At 38.7% G+C, this 16,964-nt stretch overlaps 2 protein-coding genes across 3 annotated transcripts in view; one reads left to right on the top strand and one right to left on the bottom strand.

The window, feature by feature from the left end:
- LOC122663738 overlaps window positions 1–11,056 on the top strand; it is a 28,403-nt gene extending 17,347 nt beyond the window's left edge. Inside the window, exons 2-4 of one of the 2 annotated variants that reach the window (XM_043859377.1) lie at window positions 1,925–2,023; window positions 2,977–3,143; window positions 10,830–11,056. In XM_043859377.1, coding sequence (XP_043715312.1) covers window positions 1,954–2,023; window positions 2,977–3,143; window positions 10,830–10,847 — 255 coding nt within the window. In that variant the 5' untranslated portion in view covers window positions 1,925–1,953 and the 3' untranslated portion in view covers window positions 10,848–11,056. Of the gene's footprint in view, window positions 1–1,890; window positions 2,024–2,976; window positions 3,144–10,829 lie in introns of those variants that run through there. The other variant, XM_043859378.1, reaches the window with a different exon arrangement.
- Window positions 11,057–12,236: 1,180 nt separating this feature from the next.
- Window positions 12,237–16,033, bottom strand: LOC122665264 (probable F-box protein At3g61730). Its single transcript, XM_043861369.1, has 8 exons — window positions 15,924–16,033; window positions 14,562–14,761; window positions 14,422–14,466; window positions 14,149–14,313; window positions 13,874–13,921; window positions 13,041–13,211; window positions 12,685–12,792; window positions 12,237–12,445 (listed from the first exon to the last, which is right to left on the bottom strand). Exons 1-8 carry the CDS (start codon window positions 16,010–16,012, stop codon window positions 12,363–12,365), a joined length of 909 nt encoding a protein of 302 aa, XP_043717304.1. The 5' UTR covers window positions 16,013–16,033; the 3' UTR covers window positions 12,237–12,362.
- Between the last annotated feature and the right edge of the window lie 931 nt (window positions 16,034–16,964).

Genomic DNA, 16,964 nt, shown 5'->3' with positions numbered 1-16,964 from the left:
TTGCTACCAATTTATAGATTGAGAACAGAGATCAATCTTATAATTAAGAAAAATAATTGCCTCTTCTATAGTAACGCATAATTGCAATTAGGACCACATATAAAATGTTATTTTAGATGATATTATTGTATTTGTTAAGTACTGTACATGTCTATTGCAATATTTTTTGCTACATAAAAAAGAGAAAATTTTCCTCCACCGCAATGGAAACGTTTGTCACACTATCTTAGGTTTTACAACCTTTATAGGAGATGTGAGAGGGCATGCCAAGGAATCCACACAATGGCATCATGCGGTTCCTTTTCCCTATCAAATATTAGGGTTTAGCTTGGTAAAATCAAACATTGTGAAGATAAGTTGTCACCATCCTATGTGGCATAATAGATATGAGACAAAATGTCATAATTAGGGTAATTTTTTCATTACCCAAAATGCCTTATTGTATGAAGGTTATAGCCGACGTCTTTGTCCTTCGGGCTGTCTTGGTGCCAAGCTCGATATAACCTACCGTGGTTACACTTTAACCAAAAAAATAATCTACCGTAATCACACCAAGCAAGTAAATCTAGCTATGCAGACCCACTTCTCAGTTCTTTTTTTCTTGTGTCTCTTTTTATTTTCCCTCCACTCCATCTCCCTTTCTCTCCATGCTTTACTAGCTGAATGTGCTCCAACCTTCAACTACCAAGTCTCTTTACATCTTTACTAGCTGAATGTGCTCCAACCTTCAACTACCAAGTCTCTTTACATCATTGGAAGGGTATTGGGCCACGTGGATGATATTATTTTATTTTAAGGCAAAAGATTTTCTAGGCTAACACTGCAGCAATCACTTTGAAGCCAACAAATGAGGCATCTTTACTATTTTTAAGTAAATAGAATTAGCTCCAAAGACCCTTACTTGAAATCGAAGGGTGGTTGTAGATAAAAAACTAGGTTTAGAGGGCATCTATAGTTGGACACCAAAATTTATCATGTATGGAGATTTCAACCATAATGGTCTAAAACATGGTTTAGATTATCACAAATCAAATTTTAGATTTAGATTCAATATTATATACTTCCCATGCTTTGGTATATTTCTTTGTATTCTCAATCGTTTATATCTTCTTATAGGAGAAAAGTTTTGTAGTCGGTGGATCAGAGAAGAAACAATATGGTGTGGTGTTTTAAGCACACGAAAATGGAATAAAATTCTCCTTATTTGATGAAGTTCTGATATGCCCTTAGAATGTTGATTTCTATTCCTTCCATGTCCTCAAAGTACCTTGGTCTTCTAGTAAAACCTTTAACCTTTTTGTAAAAGCTTCATTCTTCTCACAAAATTTTTAAGAGCTTTATTTTGGCAAAATCCAATGTAACTGAATTTGATGATACATCTGTAGAGATTTTTTTTTCCATCCATATCCAAATCTACAAAATTTTGCCAGGCAAAGACACATGGGGTTGGACAAGGGTGGGATTTTGATCATTAGTAGGGGTACATCGTTCATTTCACCCACCTCATGTGTTTAGACGCACCTTGCATCCCGAGTATTTTTATCTATTTCATTTCCCAAGTCTATTTTTTCAAGTTCCTTTAATACAGAGGGTGAAAATGATCACCCTACCCCTGCCCAAACACACTGCCCACTGAGGTCCACCCTCCCTCTATTAGTGGAACTTGGAAACTAAAATTGAATCATGGAAAAGATGGCCCACAAGAGCTTCACGATCCAGATAAGACGATCTGTAGTTAGGCGTTTGAAAGATACTATGGTGGCGAATGGCGACTGCTTCAGCACACGTTCGATGTGCACCCAAGTTACACCTTAGTACTTTCGTCATAGTCTTCTACCTTTACAATATCGTCAAACCCCCCGGCGCCTTCCCTTTGCCATTCGCCAAAGGAGCAGAAAGAAGCAAGGAAAGATACGAACAGGAGGAGAAAGAGAGAGAGAGGAAAAGCAAGAGATGACAGGTGCCCAGGCGATGAAGCGTATTCCACTCATTAAATTCCCTCAAAGACATCCAAAACCTTCAGGTATGTTCTTTATCTTTTTCTGTTTTCTTCGTTTTTTCCTTCATCTGAAGACTCCTCTCGCTCAGGTTTCATTTGGATTTCGAATCTTATGATTTTTATTGCCCTCTCATATCGGAAACTTCTTTCTATACTCGTTAATGTGAGATTGTTGAGCCTTTATTGCTTTTATTGTTTTGTTTACTTTACAAATCATTTGATTTATATATTTCCCTTCCAATAATTTGCTTTCTTAATGTGATTTGAGAAAAATGTATCCTTCCATGAGTTCGATCGGGTTAGATCAAATTAATGCGTAATGGTTTTTATGTGGAAATTCCAGAGATTATTATTAAACACACACCATTGAGATACTGTAACGAAATCTTAATCAGATAGTCGAAGTACTAAATCGATCAAATTGTGCTTGTGCTTTTGCCACAAATCAATTTCGCAACAAATTTAAAATCTATCTTCATGGCCTTGTCAAATGGAAGAACTTAGATTGAAAATATTAATAGATGTGAAATATAACCCACGTTTAATTCACATGGAATCATTTTGTGTCATAGCAAATCCTTTCAACGTTTTAGTTTCTTTGGCTTTTCAATTGGTACTGTTACATGGTTTTCATTCATTAAAAGCTTATCTAATTATGCTCTTTCTATATTGGTTTCATTTACTGAACTAAACATGTTTCTCATACTTTATGGAATAAATTGGATTAAATAGTTTTAGAAATTTATCTTATAATAAATCAAAACAAACTGAATGGACTGCATTTCAACTACGGTACTCTGAATTTGTTATGTCGACTACCCTCGTTATCTGTATTTGAACACTGACAGATATCTAAGCATAGCTATGGGAATATAAAGCCCCATTTCTATTAGAGTTCTATCTCTCTCTCTCTTCTGTATGTGCGCCTTTGTGTTACTGAGTTTCCACTGTGTTCGCTGTGTGTTACCAATGAACAGGCTCTGTTTCCCAACCTGAAGCAGCATCCGCAGCTGGAGGTGTTCATTCAACTTTCTTTTCCAAGTTGGGAGCTTCAGGGGCACCTACCAACACTTCTGCGGGAGGGAGGGCTTCTGATCAGCCAAAACGCACGCCAGTGTCTGACAGGGAGATTGAAGCTATTTTGGTATGCATAACTTGGTACTTTGTTCTGGGGAGTAAAATATTGACAATTATTTTCCTTCTGGATGTTACTTATTGAGAAAGAATTTTGGATGTGGTAGCTGAGGGTCAGTGCCATAAAACACCCTGAAGGCCAAAGGCCTGAGGTGATGGACCTGGCTGGTAGCATATGTGATTGCCTAGGTGGGCCTAGGCAGTTGCCTCATGCATTGAATGGGTTCAATCTTTTCCATACGCCTTGTTAATTTAGTATATGTTTTTGATGTAGGTAGTACAGGGGGAAGAATAATTTTATTCCCTCCATCCCACAAAGATTGTCCTCCTTTCCTTTTGTCTATCCCAGATTGTTTGTCCACTGTACATCAGACTTTGTAAGCTGTCACCATATTCCAAAATTTGGAATGTAAATGGGTCTTTAATGCTTTAATCAGTCCCTTAAAATTTGAGGATTCTCAGAGAGGACAATCATTGTGGTTTACATATGTTGTCTTGGCTCAATTGGTTCTTCATGACATGTATTCCATGTGACTATGGTTCAAATGTATTAGTCTATCATTTTAACAAGATTGCCTGGTAGTTACAAGCCAAAAACCATACCTAGGTTGTCAACTGGTCATCAGGGTGCATTTAGAACCCCAAGCCACCACTTAGTTATGCATTTCCTAGAGTAGTATTTCCTGAACACCCTTGGGTCAACTGGTCTCCTAGAAAACAGTCTGAGTAGTGGCCAAAAGGGTCCAGTGTGGTAGACACATTTTCATCTCCTTGTGCTGCACATTTCATCCCTGTAGTCTTCTGCCTTGTGGCAAAAAAGAGGGTTCCTTTCTGCTTTCTTTCATCAGAAGAAAATGTGGCTCTTGTTCATAAGGGAGTCATCCAGTTCAGACTTTTGTTTAGATTTGAATTGTGTGACATCGGAGTGTGTTTGCTTAGCATTACACTTGGGGAAGCATGAACTTGCTACTTCATCTCTCTACTTTAACAAAGAGCAGTAAGGGCTGTTAGAAGATTGTATCTGGAAATGCATCAAGAACTTGCTGCTTCATCTCTCCACTTTAACAAAGAGCAGTAAGGGCAGTTGGAAGATTGTATCTGGAAATGCATCAAGAACTTCTTGTCCATACTCACATTCCCTGTGCTTTTGTTGACCAATAATTTTTAAGAATAAGAATAGATCACGCTAGGACCTCTCCAATAGATTGCTAGGAGTCTTACCTAGAAGTAGTCGAAAGCATCTCATCTTTAAACAATTTAAATACTGTACCAACAATAACCAAAGAAAATATTTAAAGAAAATTCAGTAGTGAAGCATTATGTAAAATGTCTCCATGTTTCAGATCCAATTACTAAACATTGATTAAGTACTATGATGCCAATTTGATGCCTAAGTGGGCCTAGGATGTGTAGGCAATTGCAGGATGGATGAGCTATAACTTAGTGGTTGGCATTGCAACTAGGCAGCTGCATAGGCATTATTTCTAGCTAGGCACGCACTTCTTAACTTCATTTGAGATGATATACCTAGGTGTGTCCCTTCTATGTGCAGGTCTCTGTGTCGTGTTTTCAACTAGAAGAGCATATGAGGAAAAGTTGAACCCATGCCTTGCTTATGAGTCAGGCCATCTCCTAGGACCTCTTACGTGCACTGTTTGGTGCCAATCTTTTGTTCCACAGTAACACAAAAAGAGTAGAAATGTGTTTGGCAACACTGCTTTGTTTTGTGTTCCTGTGGAACGAACTAGGCTTTTGGAAAGCGACCATGGCGTTTTAGAGAGGCAAAATTCAAGGCGACACTGCCATGGCGGCAAGGCGCCCGCCATGGCGCCCAAGGCGTCGCCTTGATAACTATGATTGCAAGAGGTTGTAGCATGATCCACCTGCAGGGATCAATGGAGCTCCTCTGCTTCTCTGATCTTTTCCTATCTCTGCAATTGCTCCTCTTCTTAGAAGATTCATCTCTTCTTGTTCCAGAGAAAGTGGTCCTCTGTCCCTATCATCTTCTATAACAATCCATCTCTTGTGATCTCTCAAAACCTAGACTTCCCATCTTGAAGACAACAACTTCCATGGAGAAAACGAAGCAGGAAGCTACGAGTACGACTATTTTGCTGCCATCCACCACATCTCCAACATTGTTCGCTGCGTTTCCTACACAAATCGAACCCTTAACAAGATGCGAATCAACGCCACCTCTGAACTCATTTACAACGTTCTTTGAAGCCGATTGAAGTCGGACACTGAATTATTTTGTTCTTCAATTGAGCTCGCATCCAACCTCACTACAAACCTATCTCCATTGAATATGAATAACTCGTCAAAACTCTTGGCCGAACTTGTCACTGGGAAACCATGTGGAATGTGGCTGAACAGATGAAAAAACAAGAAGTTGCTCTCACTCTTGTGACCTTTTCATTGATTATCGAGTCCTATGGAGAGCATGGGCTTGTTGCTGAAGAGGTCGAGGTCTGTAATTGGATGAGGCACCTCAAGTTACAAATAGTGTGTGTATTCTACCAGGAAAGGACCAGAATTGGTAAGATACAGATTCAGTTCAAGTCGATGGAGGAAGAGGAAGGAAAAAAGAAAGGAGAAGAAGAGATGGGTGTGAAGACTCTGTTGTCCTTTGACCTACACAGTATCACACATATATTCGTAAATGGAAGAGGTACAAGAACACCCTTACAATGTTGGGTATTACAATTAAGGACATGTATACCCCCACAGACTACTAGTCTAGCATTCCCCTCAAGCTGGGGAATAGATGTCATGCATGCCTAACTTGCTTAGAAGAGTATGAAATTGTTGTGGGTTGACTCCTTTGGTTAGCGCATCTGCTAGTTGATCTCCAGTCCTTATGAATTGTGTACAGATATACCCAGAGTTGATCTTTGCTTTTATGAAGTTCGATCAACTTCAACATGCTTTGTACGGTCATGCCGAACTGGATTATGAGCACCATAATAGTCTCATTGAATCATCACCCTTGAACCACATGAGTTCACATACTCCTTGGGCCATAGCCGTGAACTCAGCCTCAACACTTGATCTAGTCACAACTGACTGCTTTTTACATGTCCAAGTGACTAAGTTCCTAGCCTCAAACGTGGAGTATCTTGTGTGGATCTTCTATCCATCATAGACTCAGTACAGTCTGCATTAGTATAGGCTTCAATCCTTAAGTGATTATGTTTGGTAAACAACAACCCCTTTTCAGGATTAGACTTCAGATTCCTGACGATACGGAACACTGATAATACACTGGCTTACTACACAAACTGCATATGTAATGTCAGGATATGTGAGGGAGAGATAAATCAATTTTCCCACTAGTCTTTGATACCTTCCTTGCATCAAGCAATGGAAGTTCTTTATCTTCCCCTAACTTGTGATTCTGGTCAATTGGAGAGTCAGCAGGTTTTCAACCTAGCATTCCAGTCTCCTTCAGTAAATCTAGCACATATTTCCTCTGACAGATGTGGATTCCTCTCTTTGATCATTCCACTTCAATACCCAAACAGAACTTTAGAATGCCTTTGATTTCAAATTGTTGTGTTAACTAGGTCATGAGTCGCTCTTCTTGATCATTTTCTATCACAACGATATCATCTGCATAGACAATAAGAGCAGTGATTTTGCTCGTCAGATTTGATGAACAAGGTATACTCAACCTAACTTCGAGAGTATTCATTCTTTAACATAGCTTGCCTAACTCTATTAAACCAAGCTTTTGGTGACTATTTCAAATCATAGAGAGCCTTCTTGAATCTTGAGACGGCACACTTTATTCTCAGCTGCAAAGAACTTGAAACCAGGTGGAGTTTGCATATATATATATATATATATATATATATATATATATATATATATATATATATAAACACCTTTGATAGTTTTTAACTACTTATTTATAAAGTAAAATTAATGTGGACAAAATAAAAGTGACCAAGAACAATTACAAAATCAACAAAACTTGAATCCAACTCCCCCCCCCCCCCGCCCCCCCACCAAAAAAAAAAAAAAAAAAATATTTCCTAATATACTATGGTAGTGGGGATTCAAGTCTCTCCAAAAGTACCTCCAATCCAGAAATTCCTTTGCTTTTTATTCCCTATGCAATCCGGTGGTCCACTCACCTTGGAATAGAGCCTGAACTGACCGTTTTACCCTATGACGTATCTGGGGCAGGGCAGCTATTTAGTCTCACGGTTAAAATTTTAAATTTATAATATCTGATTGCAATTGGTGGTTTACTTAACAGCATTGCTTCATATTGAATGAAGTAGACATCTGGTGATTCCTCACTCAACCTCTGCTACATGCCATGGTTTTAGTCAATCTCAAGCATCTGGATTAAATGATTCTTTATGGAATTTTATTCTTTCACAAGATGTTCCATAATATTAGTCGTCAAATAAGCAATGGACATTGAAGTTCCTGATCCTTTAGTTATATTTTTTTGCACTGTTATCTTGTCTTGTTTAAACATACTTCACCTCTTTTGGCTTTTGGCTCTGCCACATAGTGGAGCACCTTCTTACATTCATAATACTTGAAATCAGCCTGCTTAGACCCCGATAATTGATTAAATTTTTTTATTCTGGACCATAGTAAATTCTGGATTGGAAAAATACAATGTGGTATACAGTTGTCAAGGCGTTGCCTAGGTGCCGCCTAGGCGTCCAGGCGCCTTGGTCGACTTGTGCGCCTTGTTGGTCTTGCCATGTTTTTGGACCCTCTCCAGCGCCTTAGGTCGCTTAGATGCTGTGACAACTATGATGTGGTATATGTTTGGATATAACTTGGTATGATCATTGGAAAATATGACGAAAACTTGGGCATGTATATGAAATATTCTATTTTTATACATCGCGTGTGTAAATGAGCTGAGTGTCCCTGTCATGTAGTAGTTGAGTCTGAGTTTACTTTCTTTTATATTAGTTTTGTTTTTAGTTTGTAATTAGGTGATGTTACTAGGAATACAATTGCTGTTGGACAGATTTATATAAATAAAAGGTAGGCCACGGTGGAAACACACGCTGAATCCATCATGGGTTTAGATAGCTTTTTCCAATTGTTCTCTTCTTCTTCAGATGCTGGCTGGTATAATCTTTCGTCAGATGGTACCAGAGCGATGAAGAAGAAAAAAAAAGTTACTACTGTTACTGTTTCAATCATACCTGCTCTGTTAATTTCTCCCACTTTTGCCGCCGAAATTTGAATCTAGGTTCTCATCTACATTCACTCCATTCTTGAAAAAGGTTTCTGCTGCTAGTTTCTACGGTATTGGAGACGAATCTGATTTTGATTCAAGGTGTTTCTGTGGTATCGTTGATGTCGATCACAAGTTCTGACTTCTATTGGTTGTTTGATTGCTATTGTCCTTGTTCTTGTTCTTCGGTAGATGTTGGTACTGGTTGTCACCTCCTCTTAGCGCCATGGTTTTCACTTTGGTTGTTGGTTATCCGCCTCAACAAAGATCCACACCACCTCCTTCATCGTGGTATGGACTAGTGTCTATATGAAGGAGCCCTCTTGTCTAGTTCTGACTTCTATTGTTTGTTCGATTGCTATTTAGACTTTACCACTCCATTGTTGAAGATTGAACCTAAATCCGGCTGGAATCAATGTGGTTTGGTGAGGCAACTTGATGTTTGAAGCCCTCGGCCGATTGGATCGAAGATGGGGGGATATCAGTATATCACTGAATCAAAGTGGTTCTTGGCTATGCTGATTCTGTACTTCTGTTTAGCGTGAGGTTGAAGACGATAAGTTTTTTTAGATTCTTCTTATTGCTTTGTTTTCCAATTTTACCTTTGCCTATGCGTCTTATTCAATTTGTCTCTTAATTTTTTTTTAATCTCAAGTATACCCTTGCACTCCCCTTAATTCTGGTCATACCCTTTTTTGGCTTCTCAAATTAAAGATTTACCCTCCTCTCCTTTAATTTATTTTTGTTTCCAAGTGTATCCCTTGTGAATCATTACATATCCCCTTGTGTCCTCTCATCTTTCAAATTCCAAAATACCCTTTAAACATGCTGATTATTGGTGAACATTATTTGTCCACGTGTAATTCTACACATGAGGAGGAGATTGAAAATTATCATTCTATTATTTGCTATTGAAGATTATTATTCTCTTATTTGTTCAAGTCATTAGCTCAAGACTATTTTTATCTGAAGATTGCAATTATTTATTTGTTCATGTCCTCAGCAATAATTTATCTGTGAAGATGGTATTCAACAACAATTCATATTTATTTGGTCTATAACAATCTGATGTTGTCTAGTCCGCCCGCCGTAACCATACTGTCTATCTGGTTCGCAGTAACCTATACTGTCTATCTGGTTCGCAGTAACTTACACTGTCTATCTGGTTCGCAGTAACTTATACTGCCAATCAGGTTCGCAGTAACCTATACTGCCAATCTGTCCGCAGTAACCTATACTACCTTTTTATCATTGGAGTTTTTCTGATGTTGTCTAGTCCAAAGTTACATATACTGCCTATTTATCAATGGAGTTATTATCTGAGACCTTTGTTTGGGGCTCAATATCTGCCTTTGTTTGAGCAGACTACTACTTTTTTTTTTTTTTAAAAACCTGAATATTAACAGGGACACAGGCCAGCCCCTAAGCTTTTATTAATAAAGAACTCCAATAAAGGATGAAAACAAGAGGGGGACGTTCCCGCCTTACCCCAGCCCAAGAATAAAAACAATTATCCACCACTCAAAGGAAAATCTCACATCTCAATACCCAGCCCAAGAATTAAAACAATTATCCACCACTCAAAGGAAAAATCTCACTACTACTTACTACCTGCCTTCCCTCATAAGGGCTTTTGATGTAACTGTTGGATGCTGCATTTTTATCCATCTTTGAGAAGATTGACTACCTACTACTGGCCTTCTTTGTGAAGTGCTTTTGATATTGTTGTTGCTGTTATGATATTGTGGATTGCGATTTTTGTTTACTACCGCTTATTTTGCTCGTTGTTGATTGGATTTGTTTGATACGACGGTTATTATCTACTGATATTGCTAATGGTTTGTGTGCTTGAGCTGATATTGATTCATGAATGATGTTTCTTTACGTGCTCATTGGCGTTTGGTGTTGTGTTTAATTTCTATTCTTGTTGGGCCAAGCCGGAGCTTTCTTTTGATATATGTATACTCCAGCTTGAGGGGGAGTGTTAAGATGTTTTAGGAGTTGAGTGCCCTTGTTGTGGAGTAAGTTGAGTCTGAGTTTACCTTCCTTCATGTTTCCTTTTTAGTTTGTGTAATTAGGTGTTGTATTCCTACTAGGTATACAATTGCTGTTGGACAGATTTATATAAATAAAAGGTAGGCCACGGTGGAAACACACACTGAATCCATCTTGGGTTTAGATAGCTTTTTCCAGTTGTTCTCTTCTTCTTCAGATTCTGGTTGGTAGTATCTTTCGTCGCATAATCAATGATGTGGAAGATAGTTTTTATTTCATAGGATCTGAATCACTAATTTAGGCTGTAGGATCCTCCAAGGAAGGCCTTAGGGTACTACTGGTTAAATGTTTTTCCTCTTTGTGTGTGTTCATGTAATAAAATATTAATGCTTGTTTGTTTGTTGTTTTCCTGATTTGTGGCCAAATTAGTCAAATTTTTTTTTCACTGTTCTTATTTTATTTATTTTCCTATTCATATATTGGCAGTTGGGTGGCTGCTTCTGATATTTTGACCTACATCTCCAACAACAGAGGATGGTATGTTGGCATGTTTTTCCCCTTTAATTTTCTTTCTTTTGTGAAATATCAAACATATACCTCAAGGGAAATTTGTTCTTTTATACAATGTTATAGATGGGATGGACTAGTTGGGAATTTTACTCTACAATAACAAAAGAAAAATGACATTATAATGAGCCTTTTATGGGATACCAGTGAGCTCTGATGTCTTTCATATTTATCATGGAAACAGTTGCATTCTCATGGAATGACCTTTACTGATCTTTTAATTTTTCTGCCTTCATACTGGTATAACTTTTAAGTTGCGTTGATTTGTAAAGAGGAATCAGAAAAGGTAAAAAGGACTGCTTTAATGACATATGAAGTATTAACAGCTAGAGTTGGCCATCCGTAGAACTGACAATTCACATAGGAGAAACATCATAACCCTTGGAACAGGTATGGCTACAAACTCTGAAACCAGCCCCCTCTTTTTCTACATGTGGGATTTGTAGTTTTTCACTTTTTATTTTTCTTATTTTTTGAAGTCCATGTGTAACAGGTAGGGCCAGTTTTGTAGATTTTGCCCTCCCTACGTGTTCATAGGGCTAGCATTTATTTTCACATAGTCTGGGTTTTTAGTTCAGGAAAATCATGGTTGCTATGCATTCTAGGTCGAGAACACATTCTGAGACAAAAACAAGAGATGTTGGGTATGCATTCTCGTTTTTGGATTTTAGAGAATACACACCCATTCTGGAACGTGCTTTCTGGCTGAGAACGAGAATATCCTGTTCCAAACAGCCTTCTAATTCTATGTTAGGAATGCATTTCAGCATTTGTATGAATGCATTCCAAGAATGTATAGCAAACACAAGCTTCAGCAAATATATTATAATTGAAGAACCCATGATGCAGTCTATTACAAAGGTTACTGACATACTATGGATATCTGAGAACAGGCTCTTTTGCTATAATTCAAGTTTCTATTCACATCCAAACTGAGCCCGTTTAATTTTTTAATTATAGGACATTTACTTTTGGATTATCCCTTAATTGGTTTGCTGCCAGTTGCTGGGTTATAGCCTGCATGTGTAGTGTCAGGGTGGTGATTTAATGATTGTGGTCCAAATATTTAGTCCAGAAGATTTTTTTTTCTTTTTCGGATTAGTCTGGATTACTTAGTGAGACCACTTGGATTGGGCTTAAAACAGTTCCAATATGTGTTGGTGTTGAGTAGTCAGAGAAAATATACTTGCGAAAAGATGTGGAGAGTCGAAAAGGAGCGAATCAGATGATAGACTTTATTGTGCTCTCCCAAGATCTGCAAGGGTCTATGTGGAAAAAAGAAAAGCAAGATCTTTCTGCCCTTAAAACTATGGTTGTTATTAACAATGCATGCTCAGGACAGGATAAAAGACAAATCAAAGCACCTGAACTTGGTTTTTTTGTACTCTTTACATTGCAAACTACACTTTTTGATTGTCAAGAAGTTGCATCATTTCTGGATTATCTGGGTTATCAGATAAGTTGCTGAGAGATTCGTATTGAAACAATTTCACCTCCAGCTCCTGCCCTCATTGCTTGGTATTTTACATGAATTCCTGCAGAGGTTCACAGAAAGAGTTAGCTAAAGTAGCCATGTTTTTTTTTGGTAAGAAAAGTAGCCATGTTAAAAGTATCTAATAGAAATCTCGACTCCTGTTTGACCAAAATAACAGGGAAAAAAAATTTGTTCTTTTTTCTGATTGTTGTTAGCTCCATCGTTTTAAATGAATTGATGAGCATCGGCAGAGAGGAGAGGGAGAGAGAGTGAACTTTGTCAAAATTGGTGGTGATGCACCTTCATTCTGTTGCAAGTTGGTGTTCACAGCTACTGCATGTGAAGTAACTCGGGCCCTGGGTTGCCAATCGTTGGGCTTCCCTACCCATGATTTGAGATCCAAAACCCCTGCCATTCAATTTGTATACTAAATACGGTTATAAAGCAATACAGTGCTAATCGTAGGAAAAAATTTACTTTGCTGGTGACTATTATAGTGCATGAACACCAGATTGTGTACTCCAAGTCCGACAACCAAAGGGATTTCAACAACTGCTTGTGAAATTACCTAAGATGTACAGTCCAAGCTTTGGACCCGAGTTCTGTTATTTCAGTTGTGTTAAGCTCGCTATTATATTGAGACTGAAGACAGTTACCAGAGGTAGAAGAATCCTTTAGGTGCCTCATGTCAAAAATGCCTGCCATGGCTCCGTCTGTGTGCTTGTTTATTTCGTGGCATCCAATTTCTTCATACTGCCAGCTCCCTTTCTTGTACTCCTCGTTTAGGAAAAGCTCTATGTGCCTTGCATCTAACGTCTGCATCGTTCCTGCAGAAAATTTGCAAGGAATAGTTACGTCAGGGACCTGCGTTTTCTAGAAGTAGACCCATTAACCTGCTGCTCTCCCTGTTTAGGGTCGGTTGTTCTATCACCCCATTCAGCAGAGGCTCTAGTAGACACCAGATTAGTAAGCCTGGAGTAATTCTACCACTTCAATCTAAATCCATCTTGGTTGGTCCCACCACCACTAGAGATTTTGAATTTATCTGGAGGTCTGAATCCCTGAACAAAGCGATTGCTGTTTATACTTCATAGCACTGAGTTGTGCGAGAGACTCGAAGTCGAAGGTCTCTCTCACGATATGGTTTCCATCTCATATGAAACAACGTAACCTAGAAAACACCGGCTCAAATAGATGCAAGATCCTAAAGTTATCCAGCAAATGATAATGAATTCGTAGATGTTCCACAGCTTTGGGAGAAAAAGATTCTCATGCAATGATTATCCTGCTAATAATATACTGGCTGAGAGCGATATATAATTCATTGAATTGGTGATCGAAACGAGAAACTTTGTCTGTTTTATTGGATTTGTCCTTGCTGGATTATTCAAACTGCCATATCCTCCGTGTCTGTAGGAAGTGGGAATCTACTGGGAAGGGAGCAGGGCGTTTAGCTTTTAAATCCGAAGGTACGGAAAAACATTCTCACCTTCGCATGTGATGAGGTTGCAGGCAGGGCATCTTACGAGCTGTAGATCTGAAAAACAAGGGCCCATCGAACACTCAATCAGCTCTATAATGAGTTTCATTATTCAAAAAAGGTTCGCTTTACAGGTTAGTGCTATGCTATAGTTAATTTCTGGCTGCAACGCGCCTGATTCCTCTAATGATGAGCAATGACACCATTAACAAGACCAGCAGCGAGGCCATTAAAGTCGGTTTAGAGAGGGAATCAAAAAATAAAAAACAAAAACAAAAACTTACCGGCTATCCAAATTCCCGCTTTAATGTTGCTCAAGACACAAGAACCAGTTTCCCGCGCCATTTGCTCTGTGCCTCCTCCTTGTGGGATTGCCACAGGAGAGGACAGCTTCTCCGTCAGCAGGGCAACCGTTGACACAAAGGAAAACGCGCCGATTCTCATCCAATCTACTCAACCGTAGAAAACAAAGTTAATTGAAAACATATTTGATTGTTTAAACTAAGCCATGGTCATCTATATGGAATCTTCAGTGTTCAACAGGTGATTCAACGCACCTATGTGTTTGTCTTGTTGATGAAATGAGTAAGAGTGACTCCCATCTGTCAGAGATCGAAAGTTGGTGAAGTGAGGTATTAGTGTATTACACTACCATACTATGGCTGTTCTATGGAATGTCATTTAATTGAAACTTTACCAAAAGCTGAGGTGTAAAGTTTGTTCCACTTGAAATCCACGTGTTCGGGTTGCGGGACTCGAAGATCTCGCAAACATGCAAACTTCCATACGCATTCTTGCATGGCGATGTGATGGAACCAACGATTCGTTGCTCCAAGCATCACCAGAGATATTCCGTCCAAGAATTTCGCGATCTCCGTCCATATGTCCTCCTCATACCTTCGTACGAGTTCACGAAAAATCAAAATGATACGAAAAAGAAATTGTAACACCTGAGACGATATAATCATCTTCACCGAAACAAAAAAATACAGAAGCTCATCTCACACGGTTCAGGTATTAGGATATCGTAGTTCGCAAATCCTTCTCCAACCGATGTAAAATTTAAATAGTCGGAAGTTGGCATTTACCTTTTTGAGTGAGCGTCATTCCCGGCAAAACTATATTGGCAGTTACTATTTAAAAAACGAAAACAAAATTTTAGAGAAAACTATCTAGATCGCAAGATCTGTTGAGGATGCTGATCAATTTTTTTCAACAATTCGAATCCGAAAACTTCAGAAGCACATACGAAGATGCTAGTATCTTTTGTTTCGTACCTCTCAACGGGGATCACAGTTCTAGATCAGAAGAAATTTTCATTTAATGTGTTAGGTTCAGCTAAAACCGATTCCAGGTTGCAAATAGAACTAAAAAACCTTCCAGAGAAGAGTTTCAGTGTTTTGAGGTTCTGAAAACTGTTCTACTAGTGGAAGCTAATCTGAAATCTATGATCAATAGATCAGTGAACTTCCAAGCTGAAAATGCTTTTGGAAAACGAACGAATTATGATGGTCAGAATTTCGTGCTATAAACAAAATCTACCGGAAACTGAGGAATAACCTTCCGAGAGAAAAGCTTGTCTTGTCCAAAAGAAAGCACGTTCACCAAATCCGTTGAAGTTGAAGTATGGCGATCCATCCGCTTGTTCCAATTTTACTGAATGTCATAACGACGGATGAAAAGCTTTTTTCATTGCAGTGATTGAAATCTCAGTATGTTCACTAGTTTGAAGACCCTAAAGCATCAGAAACTGGAATTCCGGATAAAATGACGGTAATCTCGCTAACATCTTATACAGTATTAGTTCTTAAGTAAACTGCTATGGATCCACTGTCGGATCTGATGTTATCGATCAGAAAGGACGTAGTATTCCTTAATAACTTCAGAAAGTAAGATCTAATAGTATAGGTAATTAAGAAGATTCCGATGGATTTCTGGTTCTGACCTTGAAATACAGTAATTACCGCTAGATCTTATAGAATCGAACTATCGATTAGTCAAAAACTTCAAAATTTCGAATTCAATTCAATTCAATTTTGCAGAGAGAAAGACAGATTACCAGGAGAAAATAGAGTTTGGATTGATAGAACTCGATCGGGGAGAAGAACAGGAGCAAATCGAGCTGCCTCTTCGTATTCGCTTCCCCATTTGCCTCTTACAGGGGATTCGAAGAACAGAGGCGCCAAATAACCGAAACGGCTATATATAGACGCAGTAGTGTGGGCCTGTGGATGGAAAATTTTAAAAAGAAGACAAAGAATAAGGAAATGTATCCAAGGGTAGTTTTGTCCAGCGATGTAGGCTTTCGTTTCCTGATGAACAGACTAACGCTAGTACAACCTTAGTTAGTAAGTACGCGTATAATACGCGTATTATACTGCGTACCCAAATTTTTGAACGCATAATACTCCCGTCCCGCACTTTCCCGTATTTTTATAAAAAACACGTTTTTAATCGATCGCGTATTATATTCGTATAATTCGGGTATTATACGTTTTTATACTTTTTAAATTTTACTCTAATGTTTTTAAAAAAAAAAAAAAAAAACCCCAAAGATTAGAATTTTTCACGATTTCACTTTCTCTTCTTTTGTGATTTGCGTTTTCACTCCAAAGTCCAACCCTAGAAGGCAACAGGCGGCAGCCCCTCCATCTCCTTTCAACACTGCTATCGTCAAAGCTTCGACGGCAACAACATCGGCGACAGCGGGGCACGCGGGCGACGGCAGCGGCAGCGGCGGCGGCGCAGCGGCGGCGGCGGCGGCGATGGCGGCGAGCGGACGGCGGCAGGCGGCGGTTTCTCCTTGTTTATTTCTTCTTCCACTGTTGTTCTTCGGAAGAACTTCTTCCACTGTGGTTAGTATCCCTTTCTCTATTTCGTATTGTTTGCTAATCAAGCGAAAAATCACAAGTTCCAACTGCATCTCCATGGAAAATAGAAACGGGAAACCTTTTTTATTTTCGGTTTCTCACCACAATCCACGTTCACCTATCCTCTGTTTCACTCTTATCTACAAGGATTAATTAATTTGGTAAACAACAAGTTTCCCTATTTTTTCCCTATTCTCATTTGTAGTTAATCACATAATTTTTCCTTTTTT

The sequence above is a fragment of the Telopea speciosissima genome, chromosome 6, assembly GCF_018873765.1.
Source record: "Telopea speciosissima isolate NSW1024214 ecotype Mountain lineage chromosome 6, Tspe_v1, whole genome shotgun sequence".
Taxonomy (NCBI): Eukaryota; Viridiplantae; Streptophyta; class Magnoliopsida; order Proteales; family Proteaceae; genus Telopea; species Telopea speciosissima.
This window is presented reverse-complemented; position numbering and strand designations above follow the sequence as displayed.